Source organism: Choristoneura fumiferana, chromosome 22 (assembly GCF_025370935.1).
Source record: "Choristoneura fumiferana chromosome 22, NRCan_CFum_1, whole genome shotgun sequence".
Taxonomy (NCBI): domain Eukaryota; kingdom Metazoa; phylum Arthropoda; class Insecta; order Lepidoptera; family Tortricidae; genus Choristoneura; species Choristoneura fumiferana.
In genome coordinates this window covers 578,144-603,378 of record NC_133493.1, presented here as the reverse complement: position 1 = coordinate 603,378, position 25,235 = coordinate 578,144, and the positions used below count along the sequence as shown (strand labels likewise).

General features: G+C 36.5%; 2 protein-coding genes and 2 non-coding genes across 5 annotated transcripts in view; 2 read left to right on the top strand and 2 right to left on the bottom strand.

Moving 5' to 3' along the window:
* The first annotated feature begins 39 nt into the window (after nucleotides 1–39).
* LOC141440465 (odorant receptor 10-like) lies at nucleotides 40–5,759 on the top strand. The gene is made up of 5 exons (XM_074104981.1): nucleotides 40–118; nucleotides 1,431–1,527; nucleotides 3,016–3,120; nucleotides 4,427–4,579; nucleotides 5,468–5,759. The coding sequence occupies exons 1-5, from the start codon at nucleotides 111–113 to the stop codon at nucleotides 5,528–5,530; spliced, it is 426 nt and encodes a 141-aa protein (XP_073961082.1). The 5' UTR covers nucleotides 40–110; the 3' UTR covers nucleotides 5,531–5,759.
* Nucleotides 5,760–15,724: 9,965 nt separating this feature from the next.
* TRNAT-GGU (transfer RNA threonine (anticodon GGU)) lies at nucleotides 15,725–15,808 on the top strand. Its single transcript is given in 2 exon segments — nucleotides 15,725–15,761; nucleotides 15,773–15,808. It is a non-coding gene; the product is annotated as a tRNA-Thr (tRNA).
* A 956-nt stretch (nucleotides 15,809–16,764) lies between these two features.
* On the bottom strand, nucleotides 16,765–16,848 carry TRNAT-GGU (transfer RNA threonine (anticodon GGU)). Its single transcript is given in 2 exon segments — nucleotides 16,765–16,800; nucleotides 16,812–16,848. It is a non-coding gene; the product is annotated as a tRNA-Thr (tRNA).
* A 4,971-nt stretch (nucleotides 16,849–21,819) lies between these two features.
* Nucleotides 21,820–25,235, bottom strand: part of Nox (NADPH oxidase) — a 117,304-nt gene continuing 113,888 nt past the window's right edge. Inside the window, exons 24-25 of one of the 2 annotated variants that reach the window (XR_012452725.1) lie at nucleotides 23,821–24,645; nucleotides 21,820–23,757 (exon numbers count right to left, since the gene is read on the bottom strand). Coding sequence is in view for 1 of the 2 variants with exons in the window: in XM_074105134.1 (XP_073961235.1) it covers nucleotides 24,550–24,645 (96 nt within the window). In the remaining variant the exon portion in view is untranslated. Of the gene's footprint in view, nucleotides 24,646–25,235 lie in introns of both variants that reach the window. The other variant, XM_074105134.1, reaches the window with a different exon arrangement.

Genomic DNA, 25,235 nt, shown 5'->3' with positions numbered 1-25,235 from the left:
TGAAATTGTTGAGGCAGGATAGCTCGAAGATATTTGGGAGTGAGGGGGAACCTGTGGGAGTGGAAGAAGCTAAGAGGAGGCTGAAAAGGTGTCACGAGAGACATCAGGAAATGATGAAGTAAGTTAAGGACTTTAATCTGATTTCCTGAGTTAAAGCCGCGGGTTCAAGGTGGATACAGGCCAACCGAAGCAACTGAAGGTCTATGTTTTTTTTTTATTGTGAGAAGGAGGCAAACGAGGAAGTGGGACATCTGATGGGAAATGATCATGTGGGAGGCCTATATCCAACAGTATGGATTTCTACGGCTGATGTATTGACGATGATGTTGCTAAGTTATTTGAGGTCAGATTGACTTGAAATTTGGCAAACTGATGTAAATCTTGGGACAATACTTCACTTCTTTCTTATTTAAGAGTTAAACTCTTGTCGGTGTAACCGATGAATGGCTCCACTTCTCTCTACTCAAAGCTGCCTCCTTAACCTCCTTATACGACATGACGGCTACCTTCTCTTTTATTTGCGTTGTATACTCGTAATCAATTCTAGGTCTCCCTCTTTTTCGCTTCCCTTCCACTTTTCCTTCTAAGATGACATTTATGAACTCATCGTGTCGTATAAGATGACCAACCATTTTCCCTCTCCGATTCTCTATTGTTTCTATTAATGTTCTCTTTTCTTCCACTCTTTCCAAAACCTCTTCATTGGTGACTTTTTCTGTCCAACTAACTTTCTCCATTCTCCGCCAGCACCATATTTCGAACGCTTCCAAACTTTGCTTATCCTTTTGTGTCGTGGTCCAGGTCTCACACCCATATAACTATCATCATCATGTCAGCCGAAAGACGTCCACTGCTGGACATAGGCCTCCCCCAAGGCTCTCCACTCAGACCGGTCTTGTGCTTTCCGCATCCACCGCGATCCCGCGATCTTAACCCAGTCGTCGCTCCATCTTGTTGGAGGCCTACCGACAGCTCGTCTCCCGGTCCGCGGACGCCATTCGAGAACCTTCTGTAGCAGGTGTTTGTAGTAGGTGTTTTTTTGTGTCAAATGCCTGTTTGGCCATACCTATTCTTAAGGGGCTCTTAGACGGACCATATTTTTACTGCAATTTGTGGCCGGCAACTATTGGTGTCTCTGTCTAACATGTGAGTAAGAGAGGGACACCAATAGTTGCCGGCCACAAATTGCAGAGAAAATATGGCCCCTTTACATAATACTATAAATCTGATAGTGAAATGCTGGTCATCCAGCAAAGACCATTTCCGCAAGACAGACCCCTCAATAGTTAATGACATCGACTTGAAATTTGGCACGGATGTAGTTTAGACGACAATGCAAGTACAGTCTACATAAACAACATTTTGCGAAAAAAGCTTGTATTAAAAATGATATGTGTAATAAAGACTAATTTCTCTTGCTTCTACGACAGGTTCGCGAAACTTTTCAACTCCTGTCTGTCTCCCTGTATGCTGCTCTATGTCACCGTGTGTTCTATCATGCTTTGCGTAACTTCTTTTCAAATCATGGTAAGAAATACTTAATTTACAAGAATAGAATAAAAATAGCTTTATTCATCCACAAACAAAATGCAGAACAAAGATTAAATTACCATTGTTGAGTTAGAAATCAAGTAAGATTACTAATTGCGAAACAAACTTTTTTTAATTGTAGTATTTCAGATAAATGGCATAGAGAACTTAACGCAAATGTTTTTTTTTTAACAAATTTGAACCGTTGTAGAGCGTAAATCATAAACGATTAAAATAAATTGATTCTCACAATGTCGTTAAGTGATAGTAGAAATTATGATGCCGAGCAAAGAGCAAAAGACATAATTGATAATCTTTTGCCGCCGAAATCTAGAAAGATTTATTTAAAACCTATGAAAGTTTTGGACTGGAGGAATAAGAAACGCATGAATTCTTTCACAGAAAGCGTTTTCTTGCAATCGAAGTGAAAAATAGAGTTTTCACCTCGAGACTAAAAGTCAATATAAACCCTCGGATAAATAGACACCCTCGCTAAAGCTCGGGTGGCTAACCACCTCGGGTATATATTGGCTTATTTTAGTCCCTCGATAAAAATATACTATAATAAACATTGAATCGTTTTTAAAAAATATAAATGTCTTATCACGAATAATTATTAAGCCAGCACCGTTGGTGACCCTCTGATCGCTCTGTATACTACCCACTATTAACTATATAAAACTACATGAATATGTAGATAATTTGTAAACTACGAAACATATTTATTTGTATACTAGCTTTTGCTCGCGGCTCCGCCCGCGTGGTATTCGGTTATCGCGCGCCTTTCCCTCGGGAACTGTGCGTTTTCCGAGATAAAAAGTAGCCTATGTCACTTTTGGGCCCATAAACTATTTCTATACCAAAAATCAAGTCGATCCGTCGCTCCGTTACGGCGTGAAAGACGGACAAACACACAAACACACTTTCGCATTTATAATATTAGTTTTTGTTTAATTGACAGAAGATAACATACGTGTCCAATGTTTTTTTGATAATCTGACGAACCAATTAGATTTTTTGGGACACTAACCTGTTTCACCATCCATTTAAGTATTAAATATTGTTTCTTTTAATGAATGAGTTAAAAATAACAGACTTCTTTTGTAGATGAATTAAACAGCAGAACTGTTGTGGGGATTATTATTTGAATAGTTCTATTAAAATAGAGATAAAGTGAACATTAATATAAAATAGTATACCTTGAGATATTGTTAACTGTATACTCTTTGTGTAACACTTACAACTTTTAACTAGAATTCGCGCGGGATTGTTTTGACGTATTCGAATTTTAACGAGTTTTTTTTTGTTTGATTCTATTCGGCCAGTATGATATGAAAAAACAGTTTTGACGGATAAATGCGATGCCGTCTCTGTTCGTTTTATTCGAATAGACGGAGACGGCATCACATTTATCCGTCATATAAAATTAATCAATGGGTGGTGGAACAGTAACTAAACCCATTAACTATATCAGTTGTTTTGCAGACTGAAAAAAGCGCCACGCAAATGATCCTCACCGCTGAATACTTTTTGTTTGGGGTCGCCCAGCTTTTCCTTTACTGCTGGCACAGCAACGAGGTCTTCTATAGCGTGAGTTATGTCATGTGGTCCACAGGGATATCATCATCATCATCATCCCTCACGTCACTGCTGGGCACAGGCCTCCTCTCAGAACAAGAGGGCTTGGGCCATAGTTCCAACGCGGGCCCAGTGCGGATTGGGAACTTCGCACGCACCATTGAATCGCTGCGCAGGTTTTTGCAGGTTTCCTCACGATGTTTTCCTTCACCGCAAAGCTCGTGGTAAATTTCAAATGTAATTCCGCGCATGAATTTTGAAAAACTCAGAGGTGCGAGCCGGGGTTCGAACCCACGACCCTCTGCTTGAGAGGCGATAGGTCAAACCACTAGGCCACCACGGCTTCGGCTTCGGCTTCTTATATGGCCACAGGGATATAGTACCTACAAAGCCGGAAAACATACTGGTTTCCTTCAATGATGACCTTAAGCTGGGTGATTTTGGTTGGTCTGTGCATTTTCCCTTACAAAAGCTTTTAGTTACTATCTATTTTTCTCAATTTTTAAGTAATTAACCCCCGATGCAAAAAGAGGGGTGTTATAAGTTTGACCGATATGGTTGTCTGTCTGTGGCACCGTAGCTCTTAAACGGATGGACCGATTTGAATGCGTTTTTTTTATTTGAAAGCAGGTTTTCTAGCGATGGTTCTTAAACATGTTTTATCAAAATCGGTTCAGCTGTTTTTGAGATATTTAACTTTGAAGTGACAATGTCGGGGGTTTTCCAACTTTTTGTTGGTTGTGTTAGTACAAAAAGTATGTAAGTATGTATGTATGTCTATTCCTAAGCCCTCTCGTAACGTACTACTCAACGGCTTAACCGATTTTGATAAATGATACGTCATTAGATTCGTCTTAATGACGCGAGTGACACAGGGTACATTTAATTCGTAAAAAAATCAAAATGGCGGATTTTTGGCGCCAAATTGTAAGTTTTGAAAAAATATTTTTTATTCAAACCTATCAAGTGGGGTTTCAAATGAAAGCTAATAATTAGCCCATTCTAAAAATATATGGGTTTTAACCGTTTTAATATACCATTTTCACAGAAAAGTGTGAAATAAAACAATAAATTAAAAAAAAACCCGACTGCCATAAAAAATATTAAAAAGAAGGAAATAAGTATAGTGGGCTAGAACTTTGTTAGGTACCTAGCTAACTTAAAGTTCAACAGTCGGGACCCATTAGGTAAGAATTTTGAGCGTCACGATTTAAATGGGTCCCGACTGTTGAACTTTAAGTTTCCTTCTTTTTAGTATTTTTTAAGGCAGTCGGGTTTTTGATTTTTTTATTATTATCTATATCTACCTATGTTTTAGAGTCAAGATCTTTCCCTGGGTCCGTACGAAAGTTGCTGGTGGCTCGAGGCAGTCCACCGCAAGGACCTGATACTCCTCATGATGCAGTACAAAAAGACAGTCGTCTTCTCCGCGGGACCATTCGTTGAATTGGTTATGCCCACATTCATAAGCGTAAGGAAATTATCTCATCTATATAACATAACTCTTACTGTTCGAAATTTAATTAACATACGTGTCGCTGAATCATTTTTTGTTGACTGGTCATTTGGCATAATGTTTACTTGATATAACTACCAGTTCGCATAATACTTAGTTGTTTGGCAGAATTTTTTATTTCAGAATTGGCTACCTAGTGCGGAGGTCTATTATTAATGAACTAAAACAATTAATTTGCTCACACGCGACCTTATGATAGCTACGTTTATGCAAGATATATGCGTGTTCATGCAGTTCCTCCACCTCCACACTGTAAGAACACATATAAATCACACAAACCCATCTATCACCATCACCACACTACACTGACACGTTTCGAACTCATTCAGAGCTAACAGTTTAGTCTTACATCTAGTAGCATGGTGTACAGTTGTGTTGCTCTGAAGATGAGCTCTGGTTGAGTTCGAAACACGTAGTGTCATGGTGGTGATAGATGGGTTGGTGTGATTTGTTTTTACAGTGTGTAGGTGGAGAAACTGCTTGAACACGTACTTAAGTATATCTTACATAAGCGGCACGTATGTATATCTATCATAAAGGTCGCGGGTGAGCAAATTAATTGTTTCAATTCATAAATGTGAAAGGATTCATTTATTAAAACAGAGCTTTGCAAAATAACGCCCAAATCATTAAAAAAAATTAAGGAAGTAAAAAATTAGACAAACAACAACAACAACATGATCGCGCCACCGAATATTCTGCCTTTTGTTATATAATATTATGCCAAATTATACGTTAAAGTATTAATCTGTTTTACAAAATTATGCGAAGTGACTATTCTGCGATATGTAGGTATGATGATTTTACGTGAAACAAAATTATGACTTGATCTTTTTGTTTTAGATTCTGAGGGGCGCTTACAGTTTTTTTACCATTCTTTTGAAATCATACGATTTTGAAGAATAATCGGCAAGGTGTTTTTAAAGAATCTGAAACCTACGTATAAATACGTCTTGAGGATTGTGCACATCACTGCAAGTTTCTAATAGCCACAGACTACTAAGAGATACTAACGTATCTAATAGCGTTAGTATTTGATTTATCATTTATTAACTTCACTCATCACCTGTCAAATTTAGAGTTGCCGTGACAGCAATGTAAACGTTTTTTTTCTGAAATAAAAAAGTTAAATTTGTTCCTGAATGTTTTTCTGAACTGACTTGAATTCTTTTCATTTAATACTCAACGATAAATATGTAAAGCTTGTGTAAGCGTATAAAATGCTCTAGCAGCAATTATTTTGCGTTTTCAGCGCCCTCTATAATTTTAATAATGACACACTGACCTAGACATCTACAGCTACATTGCAGGCAAACTATTAGAGATAATAGTGTATACAACTAAGTACAGATGGCGCTGTTCTCAATACTTAAATAAAAATCATGAATTATTAACGCACTTTTAATGATTCAGTGTTTGGGGATCTAGTTTAAAAATATTTAGCTCATAAGTCATAACTATTTATATATGTAGTTCTAGTGGTAAAAGTAATCCTTCATTTAGTATTACACCAAGAAGACTAATATTGAAAATCATTTGAAAATTCCATTTGAAAGCGGTAAAAAGTCGTGTATTGCTACTAATTTCCAACAAATTTCTTTTGAAAAGTTTTTTGTATATCATTTTACTTATACCTACTTAAATCCTTTATTGTACAAAAAAAAACATAAGTAATTTGCAAGTGTTGCAATACAATGACTGGCTAGTTAGCGCTAGTATCGTAAAGTACGTTTTGATAACTTAAACATTAAAATTTACGTCATGTGATTGGTTAATTAAATGAACCAATCGCTTGCAAAGTCGTAACGTCAAACTGACTTGAATACTAACGCCATCTAGCGAGTTGCGATGTTTCGCCTACCCTGGAAACCTTCATTATCATTTACATATGTAATGAGGGTTTTCACAGAAGTGAAATATCGCTAGATGGCGTTAGTATCGGGAGATCCGTTTGACGTTGGACGTTTGCTTGCGAATGGCTCATTTAGTTATTTAACCAATCTCGAGCAAACGTCAAACAAACCTCACGATAGTAACGCCATCTAGCGATATTTCGCCTCTGTGTAAACCCTCATTAAAAAAAGCGCCATAAATAGCCGTCTAGTATAAAACAACAAAACACTTCAGTACCACAAAAGTCAATGCGTAAAATGACTAGTTTTCTGTGAACTGACATGTGTTAAACACACATTCACCGGTAAACTATCTTTGATAACACGTTCCATATTTCCAGCGACACTGGCGCCACGCTTTTCCCTTAGGAACTACCATCGCAAAAATCACCACACATTCCAAAACGGCGTATCTCCAATTCAAACAACTCCTTTAATTTAGACTATAGGATTGTTACGACAGGGTTTAAAGTTGGGGAATTCCCGTAGCAAAGTCCTTCCTATTCGGCCTTACTGCCAACCTTGGAGCAAGGACATGGCCTTGCTTCAAGGCCCCGTCCTTCCTGCGAGGCCGTGGAGAAGGCCACGGCCTTAAACCTGGCCTGAACGAGGCCGATTCACGAAAATATGTTTAGAAGTTGATAACTGACGTCATTGGTACGTCACGTCACGTAGATTATGCTGCTTGTTGTTTGTTGTTGAAGTTGATTGCAAGAATTATCAGATGTGGATTATTGGCAAGGGATTTCATAAAAAGCAATTTACAAAATTACAAAACTTGACAATACCTATTGAGGTAGTTATGCAATAATTGTTAGAAAAAAGAATTATGTACCTATACAAAAAGAAAAATGTTTTCACTTCTCATGCTCGTAAAGTTTGTGTTTACGCTGGATCTAGGCGACATAAAATGACTTTTTATGCTCTTGTGCATAGAGTAAAATCTTCGTCTTAGACCAAGGCAATCAGGTGTTAACAGCCACATGCAAAAAAGTTTTTTATGTAATATTTTTTTAATAATTTTTAATTTGTATCGTTTCGTGTGCTCTGCCTCTGCCTACCCCATTTCGGAATACAGGCGTGATGTTTATGTTTATTCCTAGGCATGTTATGAAACACCGCCATATCGATTCTGACACTTCGCCGGCCGCTACCGCGGCACGCTCGCTTCGATCGCTCGGCTCCTGCATTGGGGTCGCAATTCATACCTACTAACAACTCTCGCTTCGCTCGTCGTACCTAATTTTTTCTCTTTTTCGGCATTATCACGATGTGCCCGGTATAGAGCTAGGAATATCTACGAATGCGTTGCTCTAATCGATCTGCCGTATTATTTTTCAGGCACATCGTGATATGCCTGGCCAACTTTTAGGTATATTATGAAATGGCGCCATTTCACGATATGCCTAGGAATTTCGTGATCTGGCGGATTTTACGATCGGCCGCCGACATATACATATTTGACATTATTACTACTTGATTGATGATGATTTGGCTAAAAATTATCACCAGGTAGGTAAGTTTCTATTAATGAACTGAATCACCTGACAAATTTAACTCGACTGTACTACTGTACCCACTAAAAGATGACCCGGGAAGGATTTGAACCTCCGACCACCTCGTCGAGACAAAATTCAGTTAGGTGCTCTGACCGCTGAGCTACCGGGTCGCTGGAAGCTGATTGAAAAAGAGTCATTAGTTGCTGCCAGTGAGTCATCTCCGACTGCATCTGATGGCGTTCCATTTTTTTTTATCTCGATATTCCTGCGGGATCGGGATAAAATCATTTTTTTTTATTTTGTCATAAATCACAAATGCTAGGATTAAAGGCATGAAATTTGGCGCGGGTATCTGTATGAAATTTACGATGTTATTTTCGGTGTTCAACTGCCGTTTGTAATGGTTTAAAGCCGTGGTGGCCGAGTGGTTTGACTATGGCCTCTCAAGCAGAGGATAGTGGGTTCTAACCCCGGCTCGCACGTCTGAGTTTTTTTGAAATTCATGTGCGGAATTACATTTGAAATTTACCACCAGCTTTACGAAGAAGGAAAACATCGTGAGGAAACCTGCACAAACCTGCGAAGCAATTCAACAGTGTGTGTGAAGTTCCCAATCCGCACTGGGCCCGCGTGGGAACTACGGCCCAAGCCCTCTCATTCTGAGAGGAGTCCTGTGTCCTGCAGTGGGACATATATAAGCTGGGGGGGTGGGGGGGGGGGGTGGGGGGGGGTGGGTGGGGGGGGTGGGGGGGTGTAATGGTTCACGTATGCGATGTTATATTAGACTAAAGGTCTTTACCCACTGCACCGTCTCATACCATGACCGTAAATGTATTTCAAGCGCATACTTACATGACACGCAACGGCGCCTATTGGTTAGGAAAGTGCTAGTGGGCGTATTAGTCTCATACTTTTCAATACAAATAATATATTTTTACTAGAGATGGGCCGAATAGGTTTCATCGAATACGAATATTCGGCCGAATGTTCGGTAAAACTTTTACCGAACCGAATATTCGGCATAATTGATTCCTAACTAGAAACTAGAAGTAATTTTTAATTTTTGTTGAAATGTTGTAATTCAATCATGCAACTCTTGATTAAAATTAAAATTTCTCACAATAACGACCTGATTGATTATATCAGCATATTATTTTGTTATAAAGATCACTCTAGCTTAATTTCACAACAGCTACATACTTATATTTTGTTTTTAATAACCATCCTTTTTATTTGCTGTTATTGAAAATAAAGCTACAGTGCCAACAAAAGCATAAAGCCTCACTATACCTCATAAAAATAACACATTTAACACTCAATTCATACATGGCTCAAATAATAAAAAGTTTGATTACCACTTTGCCGAACATTCGGTGATTTAGCCGAATATTCGGTCGAATACAAATATTCGGTAAACCTTCCGAATATCCCGTATACCGAATATAAAACGCATATTCGGCCCATCCCTTATTTTTACCTCACACGTTGCTATATACGGTCATGATATGGATACGGTGTATTGGGTGGAAACATTAAGTACCTACTTATGCAAACATACATAGACTGCTAAAACCATTACTCTTCCTTTGGCTTTGCCGTAGTCGAGTAAAAAAACTGGCCAAATGCGAGTTGAACTCGCGTGGAGAGGGTTCCTACAATGCCAAAGTCAAATGTTTTCCTCTATTTTTTTTATAAATATTTTAACGGTGCTTTTTGAATTAATACAAAATATCACATTTCAACTCCTCACAGTAAGACGAGAGTTCACTACTACTAGCGCTATCTAGTGTTGTTTTAGTGAACTATTTTCCGTAAATGAACGTATTGTATTGAGTTTACCACTTTATTTTCATAGAATTCCCTTAGGTTTTCCTGTAATCTAAAAGCAATTAACGACAGGTAGGATTTTACTGAGTTAACTATATAAATATACTAGCTTTTATCAAAATGAAGTTAGGTGCGACGACGAGCGTCAGCGAGGAGGAGTGTTAGGTAGAATGAGGGCTATCGCGTATGAATTCGCCACTAGAGGCGCTAGTGTAGCGTGAGGTCTCCGAAATGTCAAATCTCATAGTTTTGGGTAGAGCTACGCAGGTTTATTTATAATTAGAATAATTTTGTGAATATTTTGCAATATCTGAAATTAATTATGGCAAATATGCGTTCCGGGGCAGTGAATGTCTGTGTTTTGAGACAGTTTTGTCTTTCAGAAACCTTTTTCCTCCCTTTTTTCCGAACAAAGCGGGGACTATGCAACACTGTGGCATGCTCGATATTTTTATGGTACGGTTTTAAGGTGTATTAAATATGATTTTAATCTAAACTTTGTTTTCACGCCCGTAATAACAGACTTTGAAAGCCATACTTAAAAACCTCACGCTACAGTGCGCCATCTAGTGAGACAAAAAACGATAGCCCTCATTGCAACCAACGACGCACGAGCCGAGCGAGCGAAGCGAGCGTGCCGCGGCAGCGGCCAGCGAAGTGCCAGAACCGAACTGCTAGCATCGCGACATTGTTTAAGCATAGCATATTAAGCATAGCTACGATAAAAATGAATTACAAAAGGCTGGATCAAACAGCAAAAAAGTCTGGGATTATATAAAAAATGTTACCTTTATGTCAAAAGTGCATGATTCACCTTCAGGATTATTAACAACAAACTCTTCACTTTTAACCACCGTAAATAGCACAAACGAATATTTCGTTAACATAGGAAAAAGTTTAGCAGATAAAATTCTGACTCAGTCACATATGACAGATTCAAGCTTTCAATATTCTAGAAATAATACTCTTAAATCATTTGTGCTATTAGATACCGATGAAGCTGAAGTTGAAAGGACCATTATGAGCCTAAAAGACGGTACGGCGGTTGGGTGGGATAAAATTTCGACTAAAATACTAAAGCAATTTAAGCACATTCTGGTGACACCACTTACTTACATCTTTCGTAAATGCTTGGCTGATGGAATTTTTCCTGACTAAATGAACTAAAATAATTTCCTTGCTCACCCGCGACCTTACGATAGCTAAGCTTATGCAAAATATGCGTGTTCATGCAGTTCCTCCACCTCCACACTGTAAGAACACACACAAATCACACAAACCCATCTATCACCACCACCACACTACACTGACGCGTTTCGAACTCAAACAGAGCTCATCTTCAGAGTGACACAACCGTACACCATGCTACCAGTTGTTAGACTAAAGAACCACAACCACCGTTTTAACTTGTCACTGTAACTCCCCAAGTACCCACATACGTTTCATGAAACAAAACAAAACTACCCACAAATTATTAATAAATTTTTAACCGTCCTTCAAAACTACCTTGATTTTTTATTTATTTACTGTCAAGGCATGTTTTATTAACTACCATTGCTGAAATAGATCCAAGCCGTAGCAAGGGAGATGAAACTAAATTTACCTGCTCATTAATAATAGACCCATACTGTTGTATCTTAATTATCTCCATGCATTCTAAACATCGAGACGAAACCCTTGCCACAATAATGTAACACTTCATACGAATCGGAGTCCGATAAAGAATGATTTAGTTCCAACAAATGTTTGGCAAAATTCGACTTATCAGGATGCTCATTCCTAATAGGAATGAGCATCCTGATAAGTCGCGTTTTATATTCGGTATACGGGATATTCGGAAGGTTTACCGAATATTTGTATTCGACCGAATATTCGGCTAAATCACCGAATGTTCGGCAAAGTGGTAATCAAACTTTTTATTCCTAATAGGAATGAGCATCCTGATAAGTCGAATTTTGCCAAACATTTGTTGGAACTAAATCATTCTTTATCGGACTCCGATTCGTATGAAGTGTTACATTATTGTGGCAAGGGGTTTCGTCTCGATGTTTTAGAATGCATGGAGATAATTAGATACAACAGTATGGGGTCTATTATTAATGAGCAGGTAAATTTAGTTTCATCTCCCTTGCTACGGCTTGGATCTAATTTCAGCAATGGTAGTTAATAAAACATGCCTTGACAGTAAATAAATAAAAAATCAAGGTAGTTTTGAAGGACGGTTAAAAAATATTAATAATTTGTGGGTAGTTTTGTTTTGTTTCATGAAACGTATGTGGGTACTTGGGAGTTACAGTGACAAGTTAAACGGTGGTTGTGGTTCTTTAGTCTAACAACTGGTAGCATGGTGTACGGTTGTGTCACTCTGAAGATGAGCTCTGTTTGAGTTCGAAACGCGTCAGTGTAGTGTGGTGGTGGTGATAGATGGGTTTGTGTGATTTGTGTGTGTTCTTACAGTGTGGAGGTGGAGGAACTGCATGAACACGCATATTTTGCATAAGCTTAGCTATCGTAAGGTCGCGGGTGAGCAAGGAAATTATTTTAGTTCATTGATATGGACCTCCGCAAAGTAACGCCTGATTCAATAAATTATTTTTCCTGACTGTTTGAAAAAAGCTGTAGTTGTTCCTGTTCACAAAGCTGGGGTCAAAGATCAAATAACAAATTATAGACCTATTTCGTTACTGCCAGCTATATCTAAACTATTAGAAAAAATCATAAATAACAGACTTGTCCAATATCTAGAGAAAAATTCCATGTTGTCAAATAGTCAATTTGGTTTTCGGTCGAAATTGTCGACTGCGGATGCTGTACATAAGCTCACTGACTATGTAGTACAGGCCCTGGACAAGGGCAAGCGGACAGTGGGAATTTTCCTGGATCTTGCGAAGGCATTTGACACAGTTTCCATACCTATTCTATTGCAAAAGCTCGAAGTTTTAGGTATAAGAGGTACCCAACTTAAACTATTTGCAAGTTACTTGGATGGGCGTACTCAATGTGTGAAAATTGGCAATATTATCAGTTCTGACCTGAAAAACACGTCTTTTGGAGTTCCCCAAGGAAGTATTTTAGGACCCACCCTCTTCTTAATTTATATCAATGATCTCTGTAACTTGGAGTTAGATGGAGGTGAAATCATATCCTATGCAGATGATACTGCTCTGCTGTTTTCTGCTGCTTCAGAACAAGACGTTTATTATTATGCACAAAAAGGCTTCAATGTCGTAAATAACTGGCTTCAGCAACATCTATTAACTCTAAACACAGATAAAACTAATTTCATTCATTTTGCAATGCGTAAATCAAATTTGGCTTCTCCTAACCAAAAACTCTTCGCCCATCACTGTAATTACCCTGCTATTATCCAGTGCAAGTGTCCAAATATTATTATTACTAACAAAATAAAGTATCTGGGTGTTATACTTGACGAAACTTTGTCGTTCAGGCCTCATATTGATGCTTTAAGTGGTAGAGTGCGGAAATTAATGTACGTCTTTAAAAAACTACGCAATTTAACAGATTTAAAAATTGTCAGGCAAGTCTATCTGGCCTTATGTCAGTCAATATTATCTTATTGCATTACATCATGGGGTGGCACCTCAAAAACCGCATTACTAACCCTAGAGAGAGCCCAGCGTGCGGTGCTAAAGGTCTCTACTTTTCGACCTTTCCTCTACCCCACTTCCCTTCTTTATAAATCGTGTAATGTACTAACCGTTAGACAAATATTTATTATGCACACAGTTCTTAAACAGCATGCCGCACTCCCCTACAATACTAACACTACTAATAAGAGACGAAAAGATACAGTTTGCCCAAGCAATATGGGGAAGAAAAAACATGCCTTCTCTTCTAGATTTTACGTTTTCCTAGGGCCTTTTCTCTACAACAGATTAAACGCCAAATGGGACATATTTTCACTTAGTTACTCACGTGCTAAGAAAACCCTCCAAGAAGAACTCCAAAAGTTATCTTACGAAGATACAGAGAAATTGTTGACTGTTCTTAAATAAAAACATTTTTATTTTCTTTTGTAGGTAGGTAGGTACATATAATGACAAATACCATAATGTTACATTTTATAATTCACCTTAGGTATTAAAATCAAGATTTGTTTAATTTTATGCAAGTGTTAATTTTTTTAGACATTAATGTAATTTTAATTTTTCTTGCCTGAAACACAGGATTATCCTAGTTCAGGCATCATGTGTTACTTTTTCCTTTTTAAGTCTACTAGATAAATTGTATTATTTTGTAAGAAAGTATTTTGAATAAAGATTTTATTTATTTATTTATTTATTTTATTTATTGTTTGTTTAAACTCCAATACAAAATAAATACAAATGATGGTCAAAAATACGTTTATTACTTGCGTTATATGTTTAAAACTTGTGAGGGTACATAAGAAAATCATAAAGAATGCGCGGTCAGCACGGTGTGTAAAAATGCCAATAACGCCATAGTGTAATCCACACATATTCGCGGTATTGATTGCCATTCCCCATGCGAAACGAAAAGATGCGAAAAGTTGATATGCGTACCGTTACAAAAGCGAAATGTTGTTCGACCAAATGTGCAAAATGTGTAGTGATTAATAGGCTAAACGAATTTCTGTAAATAGTTGTTCGGCTTACTGACTCATATGCCAAGTAAATAGTCTGATAAAGGTTGAGTTACGAAACGTTAGTCTGCGAAACAATACGTCTGCGTACAAATTCATCGGTGTACCGTTACTCGGCGAAACGTTGTCTGCCAATCAATAATCTGACTAAAAAAAGTCGGCGAATCATTAGGTAACCGAATAATATATATACAAAAATTGCTCGTTTCGTTCGTATTAGATTTGACTTTGCTGACTTTGCTGCTTTAATTTTTAAGTTATTAATTATTACTCAATAAAAAAGCCGGTAGGGCAAAGACGGTAGTACCCGCTAAATATACAAAAATTCAGGTTTTTTTTTCAGATAGTTAATAAAAGCTTAAATAGATAGCCCGGATTGCTACCACCATCTTGCTCGCTAATCCTGCCGTGAAGCAGCAGTGCTTGCATTGTTGTGTTTCGGCGTGGAGAGTAAGACAGCCGGTGAAATTACTGGCACGTGAGGTATCCCATCTTAGGCCTCTAGGTTGGCAGCGCGTCTGCAATACCCCTGGTGTTGCAGATGTTTATGGGCGGTGGTGATCTCTTACCATCAGGAGACCCACTTGCTCGTTTGCCTTCCAGTCGTATAAAAAAAAAAGATACATACTTAAAACACATTAAACACCCAAGACTCCAGAACAAACATTCGCATTTTTCATAAAAATATCTGCCCCGACTGGGGATCAAAACCGAGACCTCAAGCTAGAACAAAAAAAAAGGTGAACAAAAAAAAATTGAATTTAACACCTAATAAAATTGTTTCTTTCCTTCTTAAAATATTGTTTTTGAGTGTCACCCGCTTTGCCCAAGGCACATCCATAGCCGCTTTAGGCCACTATTCGGGCAAAGCGGGCTTTAGAAGAGGTTTTTGTTTTTATTATTATTTTATTATTTTAAGAACACATACAGTCGTATATTAATGAGTATACAGGTAAACCAAAAACAATATATAAAGACCTCGACGTTCATAAATATTCATAGGTTCATAGGTTTTTGTTATTTTATAAAAACTTGATAAGAAATACCCATAGCACTTGTTTTATTAATAACCTACCAAATGTTTTAAAATATCTTAATATAATTTGATCATTATTTCCGTTTTGTACCCAGTCTTTCGCTGATTATTCCTATCTTCGGCTTCGGTCTGACTTTTGTATCGCTTGCAATACGTCATCAGATGCAGTCGGAGATGACTCACTGGCAGCAACTAATGACTGTTTTTCGAATAGATCCCAGCGACCCGGTAGCTCAGCGGTCAGAGCGCCTAGCTGGTCACATTGGTAATACGAGGCGGTCGGAGGTTCAAATCCTTCCCGGGTCATCTTTTTGTGGGTACAGTTAGTACGTCGAGTTAAATTTGACAGGCGATTAGAAACTAACCTACCTGGGTGATAACTTTTAGCCAAATTATCATCAATCAAGTAGGAATAGGTAATACATATATTTTTAGGGTTATGTACAAAAAAACGGAACCTTTTTAGGATTACTCGTGCGTCTGTCTGTCTGTCCGTCCGTCTGTGACAGCCAATTAGCTCCGATTTTTTTTTAAAGAAGATAAAACTCGCGTGGAGAGGGTTCTTACAATGCCAAAGTCAAATGTTTTCCTCTATTTTTTTTTTATAAATATTTTAACAGTGCATTTTGAATTAATACAAAATGTCACATTTCAACTCCTCACAGTAAGACGAGAGTTCACTACTACTAGCGCTATCTAGTGTTGTTTTAGTGAACTATTTTCCGTAAATGAACGTATTGTATTGAGTTTACCACTTTATTTTCATAGAATTCCCTTAGGTTTTCCTGTAATCTAAAAGCAATTAACTATATTTTGTATTTTTTTTTTTGAAACTGTAGTCTCAGTAGTTTCGAAGATCAGGTGGGAATGGTCAATTTTCGTCTGCTTTCATGAATAAAATCAAAACTATTTATTCTACAATAATAACAAAAATATATTTGAGATCCTCGTAACGAGCCCTTTAATTTGATGTGTGACGACACAGTAAGGTTTGTTAAACTTTTTCTATTTCCTTATTTGTCCCCCAAAAGGATTCTTATTTAAAAAATTGGCTGTCACAGACGGACGGACAGACAGACAGACGCACGAGTAATCCTAAAAAGGTTCCGTTTTTTTGTACATAACCCTAAAAATATATGTATATTTGACATTACCTATACCTACTTGATTGATGATAATTTGGCTAAAAGTTATCACCCAGGTAGGTTAGTTTCTAATCGCCTGTCAAATTTAACTCGACGTACTATGTACCCACAAAAAGATGACCCGGGAAGGATTTGAACCTCCGACCGCCTCGTAATGCCAATGTGACCAGCTAGGCGCTCTGACCGCTGAGCTACCGGGTCGCTGGGATCTACTCGAAAAACAGTCATTAGATGCTGCCAGTGAGTCATCTCCGACTGCATCTGATGGCGTATTGCAAGCGATACAAAAGTCAGACCGAAGCCGAAGATAGGAATAATCAGGAAAAAACTTTGGAAAATGTCTCTCTAGGTCCGAAACGATAGGGGAAGGTGGCAATTGGCATAAAGCGGGTAAGCGAAATACTGGGTACAAAACGGAAATTATGATCAAATTATTGTAAGATATTTTAAAACATTTGGTAGGTTATTATCGTACGTGAAAATAAAACAAGTGCTATGGGTATTTCTTATCAAGTTTTTATAAAATAACAAAAACAAAAACCTCTTCTAAAGCCTGCTTTGCCCGAATAGTGGCCTAAAGCGGCTATGGATGTGCCTTGGGCAAAGCGGGTGACACTCAAAAACAATATTTTAAGAAGGAAAGTAAAAAAAATATTAGGTGTTAAATTCTATTTTTTTTTGTTTAAGTATCCTTTTTTTTTGTTCTAGCTTGAGGTCTCAGTTTTGATCCCCAGTCGGGGCAGTTTTTATGAAAAATGCGAATGTTTGTTCTGGAGTCTTGGGTGTTTAATATGTTTTAAGTATGAATCTATATAAGTATTTATTAAACCTGATTTTTTATATAGCGGGTACCTACCGTCTTTTCCCTACCCGCTTTTTTATTGGGTAATAATTAATAACTTGTTGTATTTTCCACCTATGATGAGTTCTGTGTCACTTGAAAATTTTTCGAAATACGCATACCTACTATGTTCGCAAATTATTTTTTACAAATAATTTCTATTTTGAAGCATAATAATTCAAAAAAATTAAAACGTACTTTTAAAAAATATTTATTAAATAGACTCCATCGAATACGATAGAAAAATATTTATTTTTTTAAATGACGCAATGTGTGAAACGGAACAGAGGATATGATGAGTTCTGTGACACAACATTATCGGCAATTGCCACGGTTCATTATACGATAAAACTGCAGATCATATCCTTTTAAACTGCCCGATGAGAACTACTTCCCTATACAACATCCTCCCGCCTTGTATTCCTAAACCCACCAACCTTAAAACCCTCCTACTCCATGCCTCCTCTAACAAAAAAATCCTTAACCTCCTAATTAAATATCATCATCATCATCATCCCAGCCTATATACGTCCCACTGCAGGGCACAGGCCTCCCCTCAGAATGAGAGGGTAAATGAATAGATAACTAAAGAAAAAATAAAACTTTAGGTGCTTTTTCGCTTTTGTCTCTCCCTTTGATCCGATCTGTAATGTCTAAATGTTTTGTACTGTCTTCTATGTTTTGTGCTGTCCCTATGTTTTGTGTATGTCTATTGCAGGTACGCAACAAACTCGCTTCGACAACCCCCGTTTAGATATTTTATTCAACCGGTCTGACACAATATACACTTTGCTGCTGTCAGGTGTCATTGGCAGTAATGGACGCTAACCAAAAGCGACCGATTGCCACTTAACAAAAAAGTTGAAGTTGATTATACGATAACAGTGAACACTAAGATACTTTAAATTTTTAAACAAAACTTGCAAGATTTTGTAAACGCGGCCGCAGCCAACTTGTGCCCCTTGTCTTGTCAGTATCACTGTCAGTAAGTACGAGTTGAGCTTCCGTTGCATCTTCTTTGCATTGTATTTTGTTATTGTTCATTTCTGTTATTATTGTTGTTGACTTTTGTTACTGTTTCTCGTAAAGTTTGTTGTTATTTATTTGGCAAAATGCCGAAACAGTCTAAAAAGACTGTTTTGAACTCCCAGAGTCGGGAATCTGTAATTCGTTTGAGGAATTATTTCGAGCGAGAACGAGAAAACGGTGGCCCAGTGGGCGGAAAACTGGAAAAATATATATTTTTAAAATATTATCGAGTTTAAGCCCGAGCAAAGCTCGGGCGCCTAGGTACTAATATTAAAATGATATCGTGATAGTAACATCAGAATACTAATCAACATTTTTCTCTAATCAGAAGACACTTACCCTGTTGTTTTTTAGTAAAACCACCGAAAATCTTTTGTTGCATGTAGCTTAACCAATACGCGACCATGGCGCCCGAGTGGAAGTAATTGAAACTAATCCGCCTTCGGTCACTCCCGACTACAGATGTGTTAAAGGAAACTTTCCAAAATTGCGGAATATTTCATATAGGAAAATTTCGGACACTTCTCTTAATTTTATATGGGGATTGAAGCTTTCCGTTTCTTAAATTTCCTATATTTCTTGTGAAAATTTCCGGAAATTTCCGAGTACTTTTCCAACTTTTTGGAAACTTTCCGCAACGTGCACTCTGTACCTACTCACGACGCACGCACACACTGAAACTAATGTTTATACTATACATTATTCCAATCCAATTTATAAAAAGTGTAAACAAAGACGCCATTAACCCAACCACAGACATTTTAGTGATGTGAAAACCTAGAACCTATTGCAAAATAATTAATCTGTTCAGTAAATAGATTAGTTCATTAATTGGATAGATCAAATTGTTTTTTGTTTATTTTATTCAGTTATAAAAGCAGTAACTATTTTTTAGTTTTAAGGTAAATACTAAGTAAATAAAAATCGTTTATTCAATGGAGCATTAAACGAATTTTAAGATGTCAAAATTTTCACCATCTACGTTAGTCTCTGCTACTACAGAGTATACGTACGTTTAATTCAAGAAATAATGTCAGATTTTGACGAACATATTTCAAATGAAATTTTATTTTTGAAATTTTTGGTGAATTAAGTGATTCTTCAAAGTGTCTAGTTAAAAGACACGAATTATCGATAAATGTGTTATTGATTCCCTCCAGGTGGGTGTTTACATATAAGAATGTTGATAAAATCGGTTTGTTTACACTTTTTATAAATAGAATTGATATACAATATACTACGTAACGGCGCTTACCCGCTTTAGGCCACCTTCCCCTACAACTCACAAGGATTTTCAAAAATGAAGCTGAATTACAGCTTCCTTCGGTGCAGCAATAGTTTTTTGAAGCTACTATGTCGGTAAATACTAATTGAAAACGGTAGAATCAATTTTGATTAAAACACTAGTAGGTAAGTCTAGAACGAGACCTACAGTCACCAGACAAGTAATCATTTATGTACTCGACTGTACCAACAGAGTAGTACAGTATTAGTTGGTACTCATGGGCAGTGGGTATGATTTCCCATCAGATGACTCACTTGCTCGTTTCCCCCCTCTAACAATTAAAAAAAAATAACCTAACTGCGATCCTTGATATTCTGTTTGATGATATTTTAATAAAACACTTATTTTTATCGAAACAATTTCTTTAATATAAAAAATACTTAACTATCTATTTACAATTATAACTCGTCGTAATTATATTAAAAACCGACTAAGAATTCAAAATTCTATCCATCCTTTACATTATAATATAAATACATAAAAGAAACTCAATAATGTGATTAAAAAATTGCTCCCCTTTTATAATGTCATTCAAGAATAGCTAAACCAACAATCAATATATTGATATCATCACCATTTTGACGAGTCGTAAGTATGACAAAACAAGTGATCCGACCAAAAATCTGACTTGAAAAACTTTGAAATATCTCTCTTAGCTTTGCAGCGATACAACTCAAGGGATCTCACAAACAAAGAAGCTGAATTCTTCTTCTTCCTTATTTAAGAGTTACACTCTTGTCGGTGTAGCTGATGACTGGCCCTCCACTTCTCTCTACTCAAAGCGCTTTGAGTAGACAGAAGTGAAGCAGGTGGTTCACAGGTGGTAGGACCTTGTGCAAGGTCCGCCCGGATTGCTACCACCATCTTGCTCGCTAATCCTGCCGTGAAGCAGCAGCTTGCACTGTTGTGTTTCGGCGTGGAGAGTAAGACAGCCGGTGAAATTACTGGCACTTGAAGTATCCCATCTTAGGCCTCTAGGTGTCTGCAATACCCCTGAGATGTTTATGGGCGGTGGTGATCTCTTACCATCAGGAGACCCACTTGCTCGTTTGCCATCCAGTTTTTTTATAATCCAGAAAACTACCTTTTTCTACTATAAGATTGACCGTGGGAGTGTTAATTTTGCTTTTTATCAGGTGACCCGCCTGCTTGTTTATGCTCGTATATGTTTACATGTATGAATAAAAAAAAACACAAATTTTAAGTAGGAAAAAAAACAAGTTATAGATTCTTGAAAGGTTTTGGGAATTGGGATGCACCAAAAAAATAACCTATAGTTTTTACTTTATTTTTGGAAAGAATAGGATATTTTAAGATAACATTTTCATTGATTTTGAATTTGGATGAGTATTTAACTTCTTATATTTTTTTTACGTAATACGCTGAATGACGTCACTGTGAAACAGCCACGTTCAATTGCCTAGAAAAATTCAAGTCGTACGTAACATAATCTGTGGCATTACAATTTGACAATAATTCAAGCACGGCTTAGGGTCCTAAATGAACCATGACAAATAGTTTTATTTATTTCTCTTATTTTAGCTTCGATTATTCCTGTTTGTTTAATGGTGTGATAGTAAATAGATGTTTTTATTTAAATCTGATATTTAAATTCTTTTGTATTTACTTATAACGTAGTAATTTAATAATTTAATTATTAAAAATACATTGCAAATACTCGTATACATTTCGGACTTTACGATAAATGACAACTGTTTAAAGCCGGGTGAGCATCATGTGATTAAAGTTCTATCTTTGTCACTCTTTGCTATTATAAGCAGGACCGCAACATTTCAAACTGTCAATTTGCTTAAGAGTGTAGACCTGCTTTATAACTGCCTTTGTGATGAGACACTGCAGGGGTCAAATGAGGGTCATTACTTAAATTTTGTTTATTTAATTCAGTTTATCTCATTTTTGGAATCTGATTTCTGAAAACGCTTCACAGCCTATTTCTCCAAATGGTTTTCGAGTTATTATAATTTTGTCAAAAATTGGGACATATCAATTGGGACATGATTATAAACAAAACATGTCAATTGGTGTCTTAAATATTGAAATTCCCCCATTTTTTAAACTATCTAAACATTTACATTTCTGTATGGAAATATATTTGTATTACAATGATAGAACAGTTTAATGTTTAAATACCTTGAATGTGACAAATCTGGCAGCCTGAAGTTTGTTTACATTTAGTTGATTGTTTACCTAAATCTTTCAATTCTAGAACTCTGTTAAGTAACTTAAAATTCAACGTACGTACGAGTATTTCATAGTCTGAAGTTTTTAAATTCGTATTAACATTATATAGCTCATAAGATGATTTAGATGTTATACTTAAACATAATATACGGACAGACAGACTTAAACATAATATTCTTAAAATAGGGCCAGATTAAAAATACTTATTCTCATTTTTATAGTCGGTTATATGTACAAAATTTTGAACTATTTATTGCTTAATCTATGAACACTGGTAATAATTGGTAACTTTTAATTTATCACAATACGTATAAATAAGTAATTTAACTATGCATTATTAAGTCTAAAGTCATGTAATAATTAAAAACACATATAGCAACAAAAAAGAAGTAAAAAACAACTACATAATACAAACATTATGTGTGTCGTCACTCCTTTGAAAAAAAATCGTACATAATAATGTCTCAAATCACTAATGTCAGATTCACTCAGGAAAATTATTAATTTTGTGAAAATAGTGACGATATTTAAATTAAATTAATATTATATTTGCAAAGCTACATTAAAAAGCAAAATTCGGTATTCACAAAAATGTCATGGCATTTACTAAATAAAATAATTACTGACTTAATATAGTAAGTATAAGGAAAATACAAAAAAGCACAAGACCATTTACCACAAAAATGCAATAAAAATAAATCTTAACAACAAGAAATTATTAGTCTTATTTACAGCAGTAGCAGCAGCAGCATCATAAATCATAAACAAGTTTTTGGTAAAAAAAAACATTTTTAATACAAGCTTTTTTTTGCAGACTGTACTTGCATTGTCATCCAAAGTACATTTGCATACTAAATTTCAAGTCCATGCAATTAACGGTTGAAGAGTTCCGTCCTGCGGAGACGATCCTGGCCGGACTACCAGGGTGTCACTACCAGATGATTGTATTGTCACGCAAATTACATAACTATGCCAAATTTCAAGACAATCCGACTACTAGAAATGGGTCAAATTTAACTTGCAAGATTTGACCCGCACATCCGCACATACATAGTACATATTACAAGATACATTGCAAGTTAAGTAAAAGCAATTTAAAATTATTAAAAATTGAATAGAAGGGTCACTCACGTATGCATTCCATGTAGTCTAGATAAAAAGTAGCTGAATCCCATAAGTTAAGTATCAAAGTAACGTAATTTTATAATGACCCAAGGACACTAATGTAAAAAAATCGGTTGTTTTGTCAACGAATAAAAATATTAACTTTTTCTGATTCTTCCACTACCTACTAAGTTACAATGTAGGATTTTTCTTCATAAGATGATGATAATGAAATGAATAATGATGATGAAGGAAGTGTAATTATTGGACTTGTGGAGAAGAATAGTGCGTGAACTAGGAATATCCTGTCTCAGGTCACTAGGTTTCCGACATGTGTCCATAACGTTGACGGTTACAGTCACAGAGATCAAAACAAAATGACCATAATTGTTTCAAAATGTATACTGTCACAATATTGTTGTTCACGGCGACAAAGTACTAAAAGACTCAGGTGCTATTGTATTTGATAGTATGACATGGTATGACCCATGTGTTCAATTTTAAATTTCTGTTTAAGTATCATAAAACTAATTGTTACACTTTTATTGATAAATGGTCTAATTTTAAGTTCCGTCCACGGAGATTCGATCCTCACAAGTGCTTTGGGATAAATCCAAGTGTGATTTTGTTTATGATGAAAAGTCTTTAACTATTCCTTTTTAGCTGAACTAGATTCAATGTCCCAGTTTTATAGCAATAATAAAATACTTACCTAACATTATAAGTGAACGCAGTGTAGTAAAAAAGCATTTTAGGAGTATAAAGAAGTTTTGGATAGCAAAATTATCTTCGGCTTTTATAATAGTAGTGTTCGTGTCAAATTTTTGGAATACAATATCACTTAGGTCATACAAAAAGTGAGGAAACCCTAATACTAATAATACTAATGTCTGCGCTGTTTCTGACACTTGAGCAGTTAAGTACAAGCTATACTGCCTTAAAAGTTAAAGTATGATATTACAGCCGAAAGCAAGCTCTACGCAGTAAATGACGTACCTATACTTAAGAGAAAATAATTAAGAAACACTACTCAAGTATTGGACACAGAAAAGACATTGTCAAAGAATCAATGATACTGTACACATTGCGTATGACCTATCTAATAGTAACTCCTTTCTATCAATAGAACATTGACCGGAGAAAACGTTGTACAAATTCTACGGGATAAGATAGACCACAATTATCTTTAACGAGCTTCCGATGTTTCGACGAATTTTAATGTCTTGATTATGGGTTGAGGAAAATATCGGGAACTCATTAAAAGTAAGCTTTTGATAAACCACACTGGTCACACAATGGTCCTGTGAACACTTTCTTTTCACCGTTTTCTTCTGGATAACATGGGATAATAAAAGCCGAAGACTAGCCCATAGCTGATTTTCCTACTCCGAATGCTAATGTATAACTGAGGCAAGTTTAGATAATTAAGAATGTGTACTAATTAAAACACTTCCTTCCTAAAGCTGAACCCAAACTGGTCGCATTTGACTCTTAAGATGCGTGCTAACTGAGGCGGCCCACAGTAGAATACTGTCACCTGGAACAGTAAGATAGTTACAGTTGTAATTCAGTAGTCAGTAACATTTCACAGCATATCGTCAAACCCAATGCGGCAGTGTAAGGATATCTAACCAAAATCATCAGTCCACTCCTGATGACGATGATGATTCCACCGATTTCGGCCATGGCGACCACTTCGACTCGTAACTATTTAGCATGTTTCTAAAAAATTACTCCTGATTCTAAGTTATCCCCTGAGATTGGTTCAACTCCAAATTTTGTTACTTTTACAGTCATCCCGTAAAATCCATATCGAAAATACAAACTGAAACATAGATGCACAGAAAAACCAGAAAAAGAGACCAGCGCTGGGAATGGAACCCAGGTCCTCAGCATTACGTGTTGTGTGCGTGTTATATTATTAATATACCCCAACACCACCACTGGACAGGAGTACAGACACAAATTTCTCCTATGTACCTCATATCTCCGCTTGTTTGTTTCTTATTTAATCACTTAAGCAGCGACACTAGCGACATCTATGTTTCAGCTCTCATCGAGAAACTTTCAACACTCCATCGGAACTAACCGCTCACCCGGGTATCTTTTTCTGGTTTTTCTGTGCAT

Bases quoted from the DNA above. Each gene is read 5' to 3' on its own strand.
- LOC141440465 (XM_074104981.1), top strand. The intron at 1,528-3,015 runs GTAAGAAATACT...GTTGTTTTGCAG, and splicing joins TAACTTCTTTTCAAATCATG to ACTGAAAAAAGCGCCACGCA. The intron at 4,580-5,467 runs GTAAGGAAATTA...TTTTTGTTTTAG, and splicing joins TTATGCCCACATTCATAAGC to ATTCTGAGGGGCGCTTACAG.